At 42.1% G+C, this 17536-nt stretch overlaps 1 protein-coding gene across 2 annotated transcripts in view; it reads right to left on the bottom strand.

Moving 5' to 3' along the window:
* Window positions 1-3316: 3316 nt before the first annotated feature.
* ATP5F1A (ATP synthase F1 subunit alpha) overlaps window positions 3317-17536 on the bottom strand; it is an 85867-nt gene continuing 71647 nt past the window's right edge. For both annotated transcript variants that reach the window (XM_033935157.1, XM_033935147.1), the window contains exons 11-12: window positions 3794-3944; window positions 3317-3550 (exon numbers count right to left, since the gene is read on the bottom strand). In XM_033935157.1, coding sequence (XP_033791048.1) covers window positions 3469-3550; window positions 3794-3944 — 233 coding nt within the window. In that variant the 3' untranslated portion in view covers window positions 3317-3468. The remainder of the gene's footprint in view (window positions 3551-3793; window positions 3945-17536) is intronic.

Genomic DNA, 17536 nt, shown 5'->3' with positions numbered 1-17536 from the left:
AATGTTTCACAGTTGGTGATAGAATCTGTTGAGGGGCCATCCGTCAGTCCATCTTTAGGCATACATTTGCATATGTGTGGTGGGACAAACAAGAATATGGAGCTTGGTCGGTGAATAGCCAAAGTTTATCACCCAAAAGGCATTAGTTTTATCTATTTTAGACTATTGTAACATCATCTATTTAGGAGCACCCCAAAAAATTCTAAGGAAATTAAGGATAATTCAGAATACAGCTGTTAGATTGATTTTTGGTTTAAAAAAGAGTGACCATATTAGTCCATATTATCGTTTACTTCATTGGCTGCCTTTGGAGGCAAGAGTATTATTCAAATTTTCCTAGCTGATAACGGGATTGTCTCCAACTTACCTTTTTCTTCATTTTATGTTGCATAGACCATCAAGAGAAACTAGAAACTTCTACTTATTTGCTTATCCAAAAATTAATGGGTGCAGATATAAGATCTTCTTAGATAGGACCCTAGCATGTCAAGCTGGTAGGCAACAATCTTGGTTAGGTAAATGTATTCAGAGGTAAATGTATTCAGCAAGGTAAGTTATCCTATTGCGGTTTTCGGAAATTAATTAAGACCACTTTGTTCAATAAGTTTTATTACTTAATGAGTTTTTTTACTGAAATTCTATTTTACAAATATTTGTATTTTTTACTATATTTCGATGATTGTCCAGCTCTTTTTAGTGTAAACTGCCTAGAACTTTTGGCAGTATAAAAGAATAAAGTTATTATTATTATTAACTAACGACAGTCACCCTTGTACATCTGCTCATTTTCTTTGGCCAGTTTGCTTATTTATATACAAGAGGCAGGAGTTGACAGAGGAACCTGAGCTGACCACTTTTGATACAGCTGCCAGCATTGGGCTCTGGACCCGCTCTTTTAGTTAAAATTTTGTCAAGACCAGAGATGCAGGAAAAAAAATAAAAGTTAATCACCAGGCCATACTAGGCGTGCACTTTCCCACTTCTTTTTAAAAAATTCCTTTTTCTGCTCCGTTTTACATTTCATACTTAATTTTATATGAAATTAAATGCTAGTCTAATTGTATATATGCATAATTTAAAAAATACAAAATCACTCCAGTGTAGACATACATCGTTTCTGCCCCAGTAAGTATGATACTAAAGCAAAAGAAAAGTCTCAGATCAACGGAAAGGTGTACCCACCATGACATCACAGGCAAAAACAGGTGGGAGCCTAAAAATAGCCAAGAAAAGGAGAAATTAGGTTCTTACCTGCTAATATATTTTCTTTTAGCTTCTCCAGACCAGTAGAGGTTAATATTTACGATTGGTTTCTAGTCCCTGGTTTTGGCCGGACTGAGCATGGGTGGGCCTTGTTTGGGGTGGGGGGAGAGACCCCACTCGAGACCCGCCAGGTTTGACACCTCCGAGGTCGGATGGACCCCCAAACAGGGCCCACCCAAGCTCAGTCCAGCCAAAAGCAGGGACTAGGAACCACTCGTAAATATTAACTTCTACTGGTCTGGAGAGTGCTAAAGAATAGTGAAAAAACACTGGTATTAACCACTGGCCGACTATCGTTTTTTGGAATAAACCACTGCTTCAGGGCCAACACTCCAGGCTATCCTGTAACAATAAATAAGCCAAATCGAAAATCACGCTAGCTTGCTCTGTCATGTGATTTTCATCTGACTGACTTGGGCGTTGTTTTAAACTCCGGAGCATTGCCAGTAAGTTTGTGGTTGAAAGCAGTAGAGTGGAACTGCGAATCGCGAGTACAGGAATGGGCTTTCTACTTTCATTTTGAGCAGGGGAGCCAGTTTGGTTTTCAATTTGGCTTATTTATTGTTACAGGATAGCCTGGAGTGTTGGCCCTGAAGCAGTGGTTTATTCCACGAAACGATCGTCGGCCAGTGGTTAATACCAGTGTTTTTTCATTATTCTTTTCTTAGCTATTTTTAGGCTCCCACCTGCCAGTATTTAACTTTTGTAAAAGTTTTTGCCTGTGATGTCAGGGTGGAAGTGTGTGGGTACACCTCTCCATTGATCTGAGACTTTCCTTTCGCTTTAGTATCATATTTACTGGGGCATGAACAGTGTATATCTACACTGGAGTGATTTTGTATTTTTTTTATTTCATTTCCCTCCAGTCCTCCTTTTTGTCATTTTATAAGCATAATTATACACCCATTTATTGTATTTTATTAACAAGGAATTTACCTACCATTTACTTAACAAAATGTCTTTGTACTTCTGTAGAAAGTGTGTACCTCCCGTATCTAAAGGGGTATGTTGTACAGAATGTATTGGAATAAAACCTGATTCTCATGTCTTAGGTACTGGACCAGTTCATGCAACTTCTTTACAACTGTCTAAAGCAGGGTCCTGCAAACTTTCTCGAGCCGCGGCACACTAAAAGTAGTGGCAGTGGCAGCGTGGATATCACCATGATGACATCACATACATGCGTGACATCATGTCAATGTCCGCATGTGTGTGAAGGCCCTCCAGGCAGGCCCTGAGATGCCAGTGGGGGGTGCCAGAAGGGAAGAGAACCAGAGAGGATAGGTGCTGGCGCCCACTGATTGCCTACAGGATATGCCTCTTGCCGAGATAGGCACGCCCTGTAGGCAATCAGCTGGTGCCGGTGTCTCTCCACCCCCCCAGTGTACCGTGGCACACCTGAAATCTCAGGAGGCACACAGTTTGAGATACACTGGTCTAAAGCATTTGTTTTGCATTATCTGCTCATCAATGTAACTCCTCCTCTCTCCCAACAAATATTCATGCTTTTAATGACCAAGTGATCATTATACACTTTGGGCCTGATTCTGTATAGGACACAGATAATGGTGGCCGCCGATCATGTCAATCACACATCGGTGTCCTATTCAGAATTGCATCTACACTTCCGAACAGATGCCTTAAATATAGGCCAACGTTATGCAGGCCTACATTTAAGACGTCTGTCTTGCATCTACGGAGACACTTACCAACGCTTAAGCCCATCCAAAGCCATTTTGGGTGAAACCACGCCCCGGGCGTGGGTACATGTCTCCGTAGATACGCTAGAGGCCTACCTCAGACACTTAAAAAAAAAAAAAAAAAGTGCCTCGGACACTTAAAAAAAAAAAAATGCGTCCCAACTGGCTGCCAGATGGGCGATAAGATGCCTACCGCCACCTGCAATTGGGACACGTGCTTCGAGAATCAGGCCCTTTGTAGATAAATTCCAGGACCAGACACTGAAACAGTAGTAAGAGCCTCAAGTAATTTGGACTGTCTACACGAAAACCACTCTCTCCCACAAGTGTCAACACACAAGAAACTGAACATCTCTAATTTATGGAACACCTTTATTCTCCATTAGAGACATTTCTGTACATTAAAAGCACAAAGTGCTTCAATAAGTTTAACTAGAATGGATCCAGAATACTTATAAACAAGTGATGGAAACAGGACGATATGTCACACAAATCAGGTGAGATTTCAGGCCTCAAAAGTGGACAAGAAGCTTATAACAATTTCTTTCAGTTTAGCATCTGCCTGTTCAGAGATCTTCCCATCAGCCCTGTAATAAAAAAAGCACAAGTTAACTGATATATTTAAGTACTGGAAAAATTTATAGGAGTATTAAAACACTGCAAAAACAGTCAACTGCCTCTTTAGGAGACTCACTGTAAAAGAAACTGCACATTAAAGACTTCAGACATACAGAATGCATGTTCCTAGATAATTCCAAAGGCAGCGATTTTAACAATCTGCCTTTAAGTAGAGGCCTAAGGCCACTACTATTAAAAGGAAGCATCTCTACCTGATGGTGGCCAGAAGCTCCTGGTGCTGGCTTTTGACATGGGCAAGAAAAGAATTCTCAAATTTTGTGATTTTGCTAGGCTCCAGTTTGTCCAAGTGACCTCTGACACCTGCATAGATAACTGCAACCTGCTCTTCAATAGCCATAGGTACTGGAAAATAAAACGTTACGACATGAAACAATGGAAGACATATCAAAGGGAAGATACTAGTTTTGGGCATTTCATAAACCCTGATAAATGACAACACAATATTATACAACTTGGCTGGTAAACAATACATTTCTATTTATGTTACTACCTGATTATCAGTATAAGCAAAACTGCTCTCCAGATACAGATTTTTATCTTTCAAAAGGTTCAGTGTATCAGTCCCTTACATTTCATTTTTTTTTTTTTTATAATTCTTTATTCATTTTCATATTTTACATGAAGTGTACAAAATATTGAGTTACAACTAATGAATACACAATATCACTTTTATATCTATTACATAATATTCTGAACAAATTTTTTTTATCCCCTCTCCCACCCCCCACCCTTCAAGTACTTTCCAATCACCTTATACATATTGTATACCATATTATAACATGTTATGTAAAATTATTTTCACTACCCCCCCTCCATGTGTGACATAAAGAAGACAAGAAAAAGAGGAAAAGAAGAAGATAAATCCTACTATTTATTCATTCAGTATAATACTTTGTCAATGGCCCCCATATTTTTATAAATTTAGGATATGTCCCTCTTTGTATTGCTATTACTCTTTCCATTTTGAATATATGACAAATTGTATTCCACCAAAATGTATAATTAAGGTTACTATGATTCTTCCAGTTATTGGTTATATGCTGAATGGCAACCCCTGTCATGACTAGTAAAAGCTTTTTATTTTCTGGTGAAATTTGACTTTTTTTTCTCATCATCATTCCAAATAACACTATCATATGATATTGCTACATGATTTTCCATCAATTTATTAATTTGTGGCCAAACTGCATTCCAAAAACTTTTAATGTAGGGACAATGATATAGTAAATGATCCAACGTCCCAGGTTCCAGATTACAGTGCCAGCATTTATTGGACTTAGAACTATCTAATTTTTGCAAATGTGTAGGGGTCCAAAAAGCTCTATGTAATAAAAAGAACCAAGTTTGTCTCATAGATGTTGACACTGTACATCTCATTCTCCAAGACCAAATTAGTGGCCATTGAGATGCAGTAATTTGATGCTTAATCTCAATGCTCCAAATGTCTCTTAGACCATTTTTTGGTTTTTTATTCAAATATCCAGATATTAATTTATACCACAATGCGGCTTGATGTCAGGGGTCTGCAACCTTTAAGACATAAAGAGCCACTTGGACCCGTTTTCGAAAAGAAAAAAAAACTTGGAGCCGCAAAACCATTATAAAACAAATCTAACACTGCATATATTGTTTCTTATCTTAATGCTATATACAGGATCACTAAATTGAAAATAAAATCATTTTTCCTACCTTTGCTATTTGGTGATTTCATGAGTCTCTGGTTGCACTTTCTTCTTCTGACTGTGCATCCAATCTTTCTTCCTTTCTTTCAGCCTCCTGTATGTTTCCTCTCCTCCAGACCTCATTCTCTCCCCCAACTTTTTCTTTCTGTCTCCGTGCCGTCCCCCAAGCCACTCGGTTTGCTGCCACCGCAATCGGGGAACAGCCCCCAAGCCACCGCCGTCCCAAGCTTTCCCTGCAGAAGTGTTGCGCTGACCAGCATTCCGCTCCCTGACGTAGGAGAGGAAGTTCCGGGCCAACAAGGCATTTCTCCTCATTCCATCCAGCCTGAGCCCCATCTCTCCTTGATCCAGCATTTCCCTTCTGTGTCTGTCAGAATTACCATTCCACCTATTTTCCAGCATCACCCTTCTTTGTGTCCATCTCACCTATATCCCTATCTCACCACTTTTTCAGAATCTTCATTTGTCTCTGTCCTTATCTTTACGCCATGTTCACCATTTGCCCTTTCAATGTCTTTATCTCCCCCCCCCCCACTTTTTCAGCATTACTTCTATGTCTCTATTTCACCTCCTCTTCATGTCCCCTCTGTATCTCTATCCTTATTCAGTAGGTCCTGCTTACCCTTTCTCTTCTTTGTGTCACTATCTCCATTTTCAGCTTTCCCCCTTTTCCTTTGTTAATGCACCCTGTAGCCAGAATCTTTCCACCCTCCCTCCACTTCGGCCCAGCCCAGTATGAAATATTTCCTTTTGTTTCCCTCCCCTCTCTCTTTCTCTCTCTCTTCTGCTCCCTCACCCAAGAGTCCTGCATCTGGCCCTCTCCCTTCTACCTGCACCTGGCAACACCCCCCTGCTACGCGGCTCTCTTCAGCAACTCGTCAGCAGCAGTGATCAAGACAAGCTGCCGACATCGAGGCCTTCCCTCTACGAGTCCCGCCTTTGTGGAAAAAGGAAGTTGAAACAAGCGGGACTCGCAGAGGGTAGGCCCCGACGTCAGAAGCTGCTGCTGAGTTGCCGAAGAGAGCCGCGGAGCAGGGGATGTGGCCGGAAGCAGGTAGAAGGGAGATAGGAAGGCTGTAGATCTCCGGAGCATGACACCGACCCCGGCCAGGATGACTTCTTTTTCAGGCACCTTACAAGTCCAGCGTCGCGGGGGAAATAGCCATGCTGAGCAGTGAGCTCAGCACTACACAGATGAAAGCCTTGCTTGATGATTGGTCCGGCGGGGCGGGGCCGCCGGACCAATCAGCAAGCAAGGCTTTCATCTGTGTATGTGCTGAGCTCACTGCTCAGCATGGCTATTTCCCGCCGCGACGCCGGACTTAAGCTGCATGCCTGCGTGACACACTACCGGAGCCGCAGCAAAGGTGGAAAAGAGCCGCATGCGGCTCTGGAGCCGCAGGTTGCCGACCCCCGCCCTAGGAAGTCTGCTTGGAAGCATAAGAACTCTAAACTATATTGATTATTCAATGTTTTCCATTCAGGGAACCCAACCTGAATGGCCTGCTTCAATTGCAACCATTTAAAACTTTGTTTTTTACTAAGACCAAATCTATGTTGCAATTGTGAAAATTCCAGCAGTTTACCTTCCGAAATAACATCATTCAGAGATCTATTGCCTGAAATAATCCAGTCCTTCCAAAGGATTTGAGCTCCGCCAATTTTAATCTTGGAGTTTATCCATAAAGACTGATTAGTTGACTTGTTTATTGGGACAGGTGTTAATTTACTAATAAACCTCAACGTTTTCCAAGTATCCATTAATATCTTATTTTCTCTGTATCTTCTAGGCATGTTGATACTTGGAAGATGAACTAAATTTAGGGGAAACATAAGGCGCCATTCCAAATATAACCAATCCGGTGCATTATCTATCAGTTCTGGGAGGATCCAATACATACCCTGACGTAAAATATAGGCTTGATGGTACCTATAAAAATTTGGAAAATTTACCCCTCCCTCCTTAATTGATTTTTGCAAAGATACCAAAGCTATTCTATGCGTTTTACCAAGCCAAAGAAATTTCGTTAAAATGCTATTAAGCTTTTTATAAAAGGACCCCTGAAAATAAATAGGTATCGTACTCATTTGGTAGCAAACTACAGGCAACATCATCATTTTAATAGTTTGAACTCTCCCCCACCAAGAAAGATGTAACGGATTCCATTGCTCACATAACTCTGTAACTCTTTTCAATACAAATTTTTCATTTTCTTTTACTGTATCTTCAATTGTATTTTTAACTTGAATGCCAAGATATTTAAATCCTTCTTCTTTCCATATGAACGGAAAAGCGTCAAATAATCCTTTTACACAATGAACATTTAAAGGTATAAGTTCAGACTTACTCCAATTAATTTTATAACCTGAAAATTTGCCAAACATATCAATTAATTCCAATAGACAAGATAAGGTAGACTCTGGATTCATCAAATAAAGTAAAATATCATCCTCATAAGCCGAAATTTTATATTCCATATCATAATATGGAATACCCTGTATCCCCCTTGCTTGCTGTATTGCTAACAATAAGGGTTCTAATACAACATCAAATAACAAAGGAGATAAAGGACAACCTTGTCTAACTCCCCTCTGCAATTGAAAACCATCAGATATCATATTATTAATATTTAATCTTGCAATCGGGAAGCTATACAATGTTTTTACCATTTGTATAAATCCAGAACCTATACCAAACCATTCTAAAGCCTGATACATAAAATTCCATCCTACCCTATCAAACGCTTTTTCTGTATCCAAGGAAACTGTAAAAGCCGGTTCATCCATTTTTTTTGATAAATTTAACATATGAAACAATAATCTAGAGTTATTAGAGGAATGTCTTTTTTAGCAACGAAACCCGTCTGATGCGTGTCTATAATATGTGGGAGAGCTTTGGCTAATCTCAAAGCCAAAATTTTCGCCAAAAGTTTATTATCCACATTTATTAAAGATATAGGCCTGTAGTTTGAAACCAAAGTAGGATCTTTATTTGGCTTAGGCAAAACAATTACTATTGATTCAGCCATAGTACCTTTAATATCACCTTTTATAAGTTGTGTCTGATATAAATTTAGTAAATATGGGGAAAGAACATTTTGAAATGTTTTATAAAATTCTACTGTATAACCATCACCACCTGGAGCGGATCCAACTCTAAGAGATCTCAACGCTGTTTCTAATTCTTTTAATGATATAGGTTCATCTAAACTCCGTTTTATATGATCAGGAACCTTAGGTCCAATAATTAAATCTAAAAAATTTTTACCATCTTTTTGCCTCTCCAAATAAGGCTCGGAAGAATACAGGTCCTTATAAAATTTTAGAAATTGCTTTAAAATTATATCCGTTTGATTGGTTATTATACCATTATCATCTTTTATCCCATTAATGTTAGTTCTTCTTTTTTTTGCTTTAAGATAATTTGCCAATAATCTTCCCGCCTTATTAGAATTTCCATAATACATTGTCTGTTTGGAAAACAAGTCTCTTCTTATCATTTTTGAAGCTAATTCGTTATATTTACCTTTTGCTTTCAAAAGAGCTTGTAATACATCATGTTCCCATTTGCTTACCAATTTAGTTTCTAGTATTTTAATTTCTTTTTCTAACTCTATATACTGTGTTTTAATCTGTTTCCTAACAAAAGCCGAATATGATATAATATGACCTCTCATAGTCGCTTTAAAAGCGTCCCATACATTTTCAATAGATGTATCTTCCACTAAATTAATTTGAAAGAAATCACTAATTTGTGTTTTAAAATTTTCCAAAAATTTTTCATCCACAAGCAATGCATTATCAAATCTCCAAAGAGGTCTTCTATTTTCTAATTGATCTAATTGTAAATCTATCCATACTCCCGCATGATCCGAAATGATAATGGGATCAATGGAAGCCTTAATCACTTGCTGCACCTTATGTGATGAAATAAAAATATAATCTATTCTTGAAAATGATTTATGAACCTGTGAACAAAATGAAAATTCCTAATCATTAAAATGAAGAATACGCCATATATCCTTCAAATCACATGATTGAACCAAATTATCTAAACCTAAAGATTTTATACTTTTACCTGGTTTTTTATCCATTAATGGATCCATTACAGCATTAAAATCTCCACCACTAAATTAGAAGCAGCCAGTGGTAACAACATACTCTGCAATTTTTTAAAGAATTCCGATTGATTCGAATTAGGGGCATATATATTGAACAACGTCAGGGCATTATTTCCCATACTTATATCAAAATGTAGCCATCTTCCATGTGGGTCCGAATTTACTATCTTAAAATTGGCCATACACTTTTTATTTATAAGAACTGCTACTCCTGCTTTTTTACCCTCTGCTGGAGCAAAAAAACATTCTTTCACCCACCCACCCGTTAGTTTCTGTGATTCCTTTATATTACGATGGGTCTCCTGCAGACAATAAACATCTGCGTTTTGCTTCTTTAAAAATGATAATACCTTTTTCCTTTTGATTACATGATTCAGGCCATTGACATTAATAGAAAATATCTTAAAAGACATAATATATTTTATACTCCTTATCATAATCTTCCTCTTCCCTTCTTCCATAACTAAGATCTAAAAAACTTCTCCCCATGGCACACATTCTTACCTCCAAATTACCCAATCCCTTATTAATCTTTTCCTTAATCATCCTAGTAATATCTTTAATACCCACCTTCTTCCCACCCCTCCCCCCCAATATAATGACTGCTTAAGGACACACATTGGACAGTAATCCCAACTTCCCCCCTCCCCCCTAGGCAACCAATATTTATTAATAACCCCTTTATCCTTTATTGAGACAAACTCACTACCTCTCCACAATATATCTAATTATATCTCTCTTCTAATCATAAAACCTTTTTTCGTTTTTTTTTCCATTTTAAAGTAATTAATTTCTCTATCTATTATTTAACCTTTAGTCACATAACCATATTTATTTCCTAACATTCCATTAATGCATTTTTATCATTTCACCAATCTCTAATTCATTCCCCCAACATTTTATTTCATTCAAGAAAATTCTATCATAGTCATATATTTAATAAAAAGTATAATTTTCCTATATCTTATATTATCTAATCCATCTTCTCCTATCCTCCTTTAAATATCCAACAACAAATATCCATCTCTTCATATATTTCTGTTAAAAAAAAATTTCAATTTTATAAGTTTTTATCCCCTATTTGTATTTAAACATTTGTATTTCATTTTCAAAATAATTTTTTTTCCCCCCTTTTTATATTTCCTCTTCTCCAAATTAAATCCAATCTTTTAAAAACTATATTATCACAACATCAATCTTTACATTCCTTCAGCTACCAATAAATTCTTATGTATCTTTCTTTTATATTATTCATTTTCCTTTCCTTTCCTTGCATTTAAATATCATATAACTTGTCCTTTCTATCATTAGTCCATTCTGCAATCTTTTCCTTATTGTCCTTTCATTCTTTACTTTCTCCTTTTCTGACTTATTAAATAAACTGAACTTTCATATTTATTTCTTATCTCCATCCATCCACTCTTAAAGACTTTTGACTGCCAATTGTCATTCATTTTTTTTTTAATAATATCCTTTTAGTCTATCAGTCCTGCTTTCTTCTTCTTCACATCTATTTATTTTCCTATTCAGTCTTCACTTTTCCTTTTGTGTTAATTTGTCCAGTCCTTTAATCCTTCTTGTTCATTCTTTACTCCAACCATCCATCTTTCAGTCTCCTAAAAGTTCAGTCTAATAACTTCACTTTAATGTCTTTCCAGTCTATCCTTCTTTCTACTTTCTTCTTTACATTCTTTTATTTTCTTTTTCACTTGTTCATTTTTATTTCCTGTTCTTTGTTGCATATTCTTCTTTTTCCAACAAACAAAAATCCCATAGTTCTTTATATTTAATTTTTTGTTCAATATCCACCAATCCAGTCTTAGTATTTATCCCTTCATTTCAACACCCATTGTGCTAAAATGACATAGGTTCTGATTTTGAAAGAAAGGTCTTTAGTTTTTCCGGGTCAACAAAATACAAAGATTTATCCCCACAAGATACCCTCATTTTTGCTGGGTAATATAACCCATACTTATATCCTTTTTCCTTTAATTGAGATCTCAGATCAAGGAATTTCTTCCTAATATTTGCTGTATTTTTAGCAAAGTCTGGTAAAAACCATATTTTGGATCCTTTATAGTTTAAGTTTTTATCTTTTTTGGCAGCATTTAAAATTTCTATTGCTTGCTGGTATCTTAACATCTTGAATATTAATGGTCTTTGTCTCCCTTGATTTTCCAGACTCTTTATTGGAATCCTGTGTGCCCGTTCTATTTCCAAAGGCTGTTTGAAATCCAACTGCAATAATCTAGGAATTAAATTTTCTAAAAACTGTATTGCATTTTTCCCTTCCAAATTTTCCTGTATTCCAAAAAGTTTTATATTATTTCTTCTTCCATGGTTTTCGTAATCTTCCAGCTGACTTTTCAATTGAATTATTTCCAAACTGTCACTTTTGCATCTTTTTCCTTCACATTCTAAGCTCTCCATTTTAACTTCTAACTCTGTTGTTCTTTTATTAGCTACTTCCATTTGTCTGTGTATATTTAGGATTTCTTCCTTCAGTTCTGCCATATTACTCACAGTCTCTGTCAGCATTTGTTTGATTTGCCTCAGTTCCCCCATAAAGCAATGTTACTTACCGTAACAGTTGTTATCCAGGGACAGCAGGCAGCTATTCTCACTAGTGGGTGATGTCATCCGACAGAGCCCCGATACGGACATCTTGCAAGCATGTCTTGCTTGAAGAAACTCAGAAGTTTCGAGATGCCCGCACCGCGCATGCGCCAGTGCCTTCCCGCCCGATGTACCGGGCGTGTCTCCTCAGTTCAGGTAGATAGCCTGAGAAGCCAACCCAGGGGAGGTGGGTGGGACGTGAGAATAGCTGCCTGCTGTCCCTGGATAACAACTGTTACGGTAAGTAACATTGCTTTATCCCAGGACAAGCAGGCAGGTATTCTCACTAGTGGGTGACCTCCAAGCTAACCCCAATGGGATGGTGGGAGAGTTGGCAACTTAAGAGAACAAATTTTGTAACACTGTTTGGCCAAACTGTCCATCCCGTCTGGAGAAAGTATCCAGACAATAATGAGAGGTGAATGTATGAACCGAGGACCAAGTGGCAGCCTTACAAATCTCCTCAATCGGTGTCGATCTGAGGAAGGCTACAGAGGCCGCCATTGCCCTGACCTTATGGGCTGTGACCTTACAGGGAAGGGATAATCCAGCCTGGGCATAGCAGAAAGAGATACAAGCCGCCATCCAGTTGGAGATGGTGCGCTTCGATACAGGTCGTCCCAACTTGTTTGGATCAAAGGAGACGAAAAGTTGAGGAGCAGTTCTGTGTGGCTTGGTGCGATCTAAGTAAAAAGCCAAAGCACGTTTACAGTCCAGAGTGTGAAGAGCTGATTCTCCAGGGTGAGAATGAGGCTTTGGAAAAAACACTGGAAGTACAATAGATTGGTTGAGATGAAATTCAGAAACCACTTTAGGCAGGAATTTCGGATGAGTACGGAGGACCACCTTGTCATGATGGAATACAGTGAACGGTGGATCCGCCACTAGGGCTTGAAGCTCACTGACCCTACGAGCAGACGTAAGGGCCACCAGAAAAACCACCTTCCAGGTGAGATACTTAAGTGGAGCCTTGTTGAGAGGTTCAAACGGAGGCTTCATAAGATGAGACAGGACAACATTGAGATCCCAAACCACAGGAGGAGGTTTGATAGGAGGGTTGAAATGAAAAAGTCCTTTCATAAACCTGGAAACCACAGGGTGAGCAGACAAAGGTTTCCCCTGTAGAGGCTGATGGAAAGCCGCAATAGCACTCAGGTGGACTCGTATGGAGGTAGACTTGAGACCAGACTGAGACAGGTGTAGAAGATAGTCCAATACAGAAGATAGGGAAGCTCGCTGAGGTTCCGTGGCATTGGAAATACACCAGGAAGAGAATCTAATCCATTTTTGGGAATAGCATTGTCGAGTAGCAGGCTTCCTGGAAGCCTCCAAGACCTCCCTCACTGCTTGAGAAAACTGGTGAGGAGTTATGTTGAAAGGAACCAAGCTGTCAGGTGGAGGGACTGCAGGTTGGGATGAAGTAGTGAACCTTGATGTTGAGTAAGTAGTGAAGGAAACACTGGAAGAAGTACTGGCTCCCTGCTGCACAGTTGAAGTAGAAGGGAGTACCAAGGTTGTCTGGGCCACCGAGGAGCAATCAGAATCATGGTGGCATGGTCTGATCTCAACTTGACCAGAGTCTTTTGAATGAGAGGAAATGGAGGAAACGCATAGAGGAAGCGATTCCCCCAATCCAGTAGAAAGGCGTCTGCCTCGAGGCGGTGAGGAGTGTAGATCCTGGAGCAAAACTGAGGCAGTTTGAAGTTGTGGGGGGCTGCAAAGAGGTCTATCTGAGGCGTTCCCCACTGAGCAAAGATCTGATGAAGGGGGTCGGAATGGAGCGTCCATTCGTGAGGTTGGAGAAGACGACTCAATTTGTCTGCCAAGACGTTGTCTTTCCCCTGAATGTAGACAGCTTTGAGGAAGGTGTTGTGGCGAACCGCCCAATCCCAGACTCGAAGAGCTTCCTGACAAAGAGGGGCCGAGCCCGTGCCCCCTTGCTTGTTGACATAATACATGGCGACCTGATTGTCTGTGCGAATAAGGACCACCATGTCGTGAAGCAGATGTTGAAAAGCTTGGAGAGCATTGAAGATGGCTCTGAGCTCCAGAAGATTGATTTGATGAAGTCGTTCCGCACTGGTCCAGAACCCCTGAGTGCGAAGACCATCCAGATGGGCCCCCCATGCATAGTTCGATGAATCGGTCGTGAGAACTTTCTGGTGGGGAGGAGAGTGAAACAGCAAACCTCTGGATAGATTCGAAGAGGTCATCCACCAGAGAAGAGACTGCCGTAGAGCAGGAGTGACTACAATGTGACGGGACAACGGGTCGGACACCTGAGTCCACTGAGATGCCAGGGTCCATTGAGGAATTCTGAGATGAAGTCTGGCAAAAGGCGTCACATGAACTGTAGATGCCATGTGGCCCAAGAGGACCATCATGTGTCTCGCTGAGATGGACGGGCGAGAAGACACCGACTGGCAGAGTAGAAGGAGAGCATCCATGCGTTGAGGAGGGAGGAATGCTCGAAGTTGAATGGTGTCCAGAACAGCCCCGATAAAGGGGAGAGACTGGGTGGGCTGAAGATGTGACTTGGGGAAGTTGATCTCGAAGCCCAAACTCTGCAGGAAACAAATTGTAGTCAAGGTCGCCGAAATGACCCCTGGAGCCGACGGTGCCTTGATGAGCCAGTCGTCGAGGTATGGAAACACCTGAAGACCCATGTTCCGGAGTGCAGCGGCCACCACCACCAGACACTTCGTGAAGACTCTGGGGGACGAGGAAAGGCCGAATGGAAGCACTCGATACTGCAGATGTAGATGTCCCACCCGAAATCTGAGAAACTTGCGGGAGGCCGGATGAATCGGGATGTGAGTGTAGGCCTCCTTGAGGTCCAGAGAGCATAACCAATCGTTCTGCTCGAGGAGGGGATAGAGAGAAGCAAGGGTCAGCATGCGAAACCGCTCTTTGACCAAAAACTTGTTGAGGACTCGAAGGTCCAAAATGGGACGCAGATCGCCCGTCTTCTTCGGGACCAGGAAGTACCGGGAGTAAAACCCCCGGTTTTGCTGATCGAGTGGAACCGGCTCGACGGCCCGAAGCCGAAGCAGAGCCTGAGCCTCCTGGAGGAGAAGAGCGGTCTGCGTCAAGTTGGAAGGATACTCTCTTGGCGGGTGGTCCGGGGGGACCCGTTGGAAATGAAGAGAGTATCCCTCTCTTACGATGGCAAGGACCCAGAGGTCCGTGGTGATTGTCTCCCATTGATGACAAAAATGATGGAGACGACCCCCAATGGGAAAAACGGGGGGAGACAGAACGAAGTCGGTTATGCTCCCTGGAAGAGAGTCAAAAAGGCTGAGTAGCCTTGGGTGCAGCCGGCATCTGAGGCTTCTGCTGAGGCTTCTGGGGAGGCTGTCTCTTCGCAGGATGCCTCGCAGGAGGAGTCTGCCTCGGTTGATAACGCCGCTGGTAAATCAGAGGCGGCCTAGAGGGACGAGACTGTTGAGGCTTGGGCTTAGGCCGCAGAATAGACTGGAAGGACTTCTCATGGTCCGAAAGCTTCTTAGTAACAGTCTCGATAGACTCATCGAACAGATCCGCCCCCGCACAAGGCACATTTGCAAGTCTATCTTGGAGGTTCGGATCCATATCAATCGTACGAAGCCATGCCAGGCGACGCATGACGACCGAACAGGCCGCAGCTCGTGCCGAGAGTTCGAAGGCATCGTAGGAGGATTGCATCAGCTGCAGGCGTAACTGGGAAAGGGTCGCCACCACCTCTTCAAACTCGAATCGAGCCTGAGCATCGATAAAAGGGATGAACTTGCGGAGCACCGGCAAGAAAAAATCCAAATATGAAGAGAAGAAGAAATTGTAATTGAGCACTCGAGTCGCCATCATCGAGTTCTGGTAGATACGTCTACCAAATTTGTCCATCGTCCTCCCTTCATGGCCCGGTGGTACTGAGGCGTAAACCTGGGAGGGATGAGATCGTTTGAGGGAGGACTCGACCAGAAGGGACTGATGAGATAGTTGTGCCCCCTCAAATCCTTTGTGTTGGACGATGCGGTATCGAGCATCCAACTTACTGGGAACTGCAGGGATGGAATACGGTGTCTCAAAACAACGCATGAAAGTCTGGTCAAGCAGTTTATGCAGAGGAAGCCGGAGGATGAGGCAAATGCATGGTGTCCAGATACTCCTTCGAATATCGAGAACCCGTGTCCAAAGTCACATCCAAGTCATCCGCCATTTGCCGGAGGAAGGAGGAGAAGGACAGTTGGTCCGCCAGCTCCGGCCGGCGAGACGGACTAGAAGAGGTGGAAGCCTCCGGGTCCAGAGAAATCTGAGAGCGGCAAGGAGAATAGGAGGTAGATGGTTCCTCATACTCCGGTCCCTCAGGCGGAGATAAATCCGACGAGGAGTATCCCATACGCTGGATCTTCTTTTGCGGGGACACCTCCGAATGACGTGAGGAGTGTCGAGAGGAGTGTCGAGATCGATGCCCCTCCCGGTGCCGGGATGGGGAACGAGATCTTCTATGCATCGCACGATCCCCTGAAGCTTCCAAGGAATGGATGGGACTAGATGCAGTGGATCGCAGAGGTGGTAAGGATGCGGACTCACGCAGTGCCACCCAGGTCTGGTATGGAGTGCGGAAGAACTCTTCCTGCGATGCAGTATGCCCAGGACTCCGATTATCAGGGGCTGACACAGTACTCTGCTGTCGAGGAGGCGTAATGGGCTCCAAAGGCAGCATATCACTAAATGAAGGCCGTCTCGAGACTCCCGCCGCCCTCCGCCGATCCTCCTCGTCGAGCAAAGAGATCGAACGACGAGGAGGAGGGGGCGGTCCGCCCCCCTGGACCGGGACGTCACCCTGAATGGAGGCGATAAGCCGGGGTCCCATAGACTGCATAAGCTCAACAAACTGAGCTTCGAGCAGGGATCGCAGCGAAGCCGATATGGAGGGATCCGCACCGAAAGGGGGTCCTCCAGCACGGTCTTCGCGCTCCTTTGTGGCCAAGTGCTTCTGCTTGCTAGCTTTAGGCACTTTGATGACCACCGGAGGGACAGTGGAAGGCGGTACCTGAGCCGAGGAGACGGGGACAGGCACCGATGCCGAACCGGAGGCAGAAGTCGGAGTGAACGATGCCGGCTTCACAATGCCAGATGCAGGAGTCGTCGATGCAGGTTTCGACCGCATCGGCGAAACATCAGCCGAAGTAGAAGCAGACGGCTCTTTGGCAGACTCCATCTTAAACATCGACTCCCAGAGCAAGCAGCGCCGTTTGAACGAACGCGCAGTGAGCGTGGAACAAGGCCGGCACGATTTCGGAACGTGTTCTGGACCAAGACACTGAAGACAGCGTCGATGCGGGTCCGTCAACGAAATCGCACGCTGGCACTTGCTGCACTTTTTAAAACCGGTGATTGGCCGGGACATAGGCCGGAAAATCGTCGCTGCAAGGTCGAAGGCGCTAGGCCTAAGCCACGAGGCCGGCCCGACCGAACCGCTGGAAGAAATAATTTTAACTTTTTTTTTTTTTAGAAAATATAAAGTAAAATTGAA

This window comes from Geotrypetes seraphini, chromosome 1 (assembly GCF_902459505.1).
Source record: "Geotrypetes seraphini chromosome 1, aGeoSer1.1, whole genome shotgun sequence".
Taxonomy (NCBI): Eukaryota; Metazoa; Chordata; class Amphibia; order Gymnophiona; family Dermophiidae; genus Geotrypetes; species Geotrypetes seraphini.
Note: the sequence above shows the minus strand (reverse complement) of the source record. Positions and strands in the feature narration are given on the sequence as shown.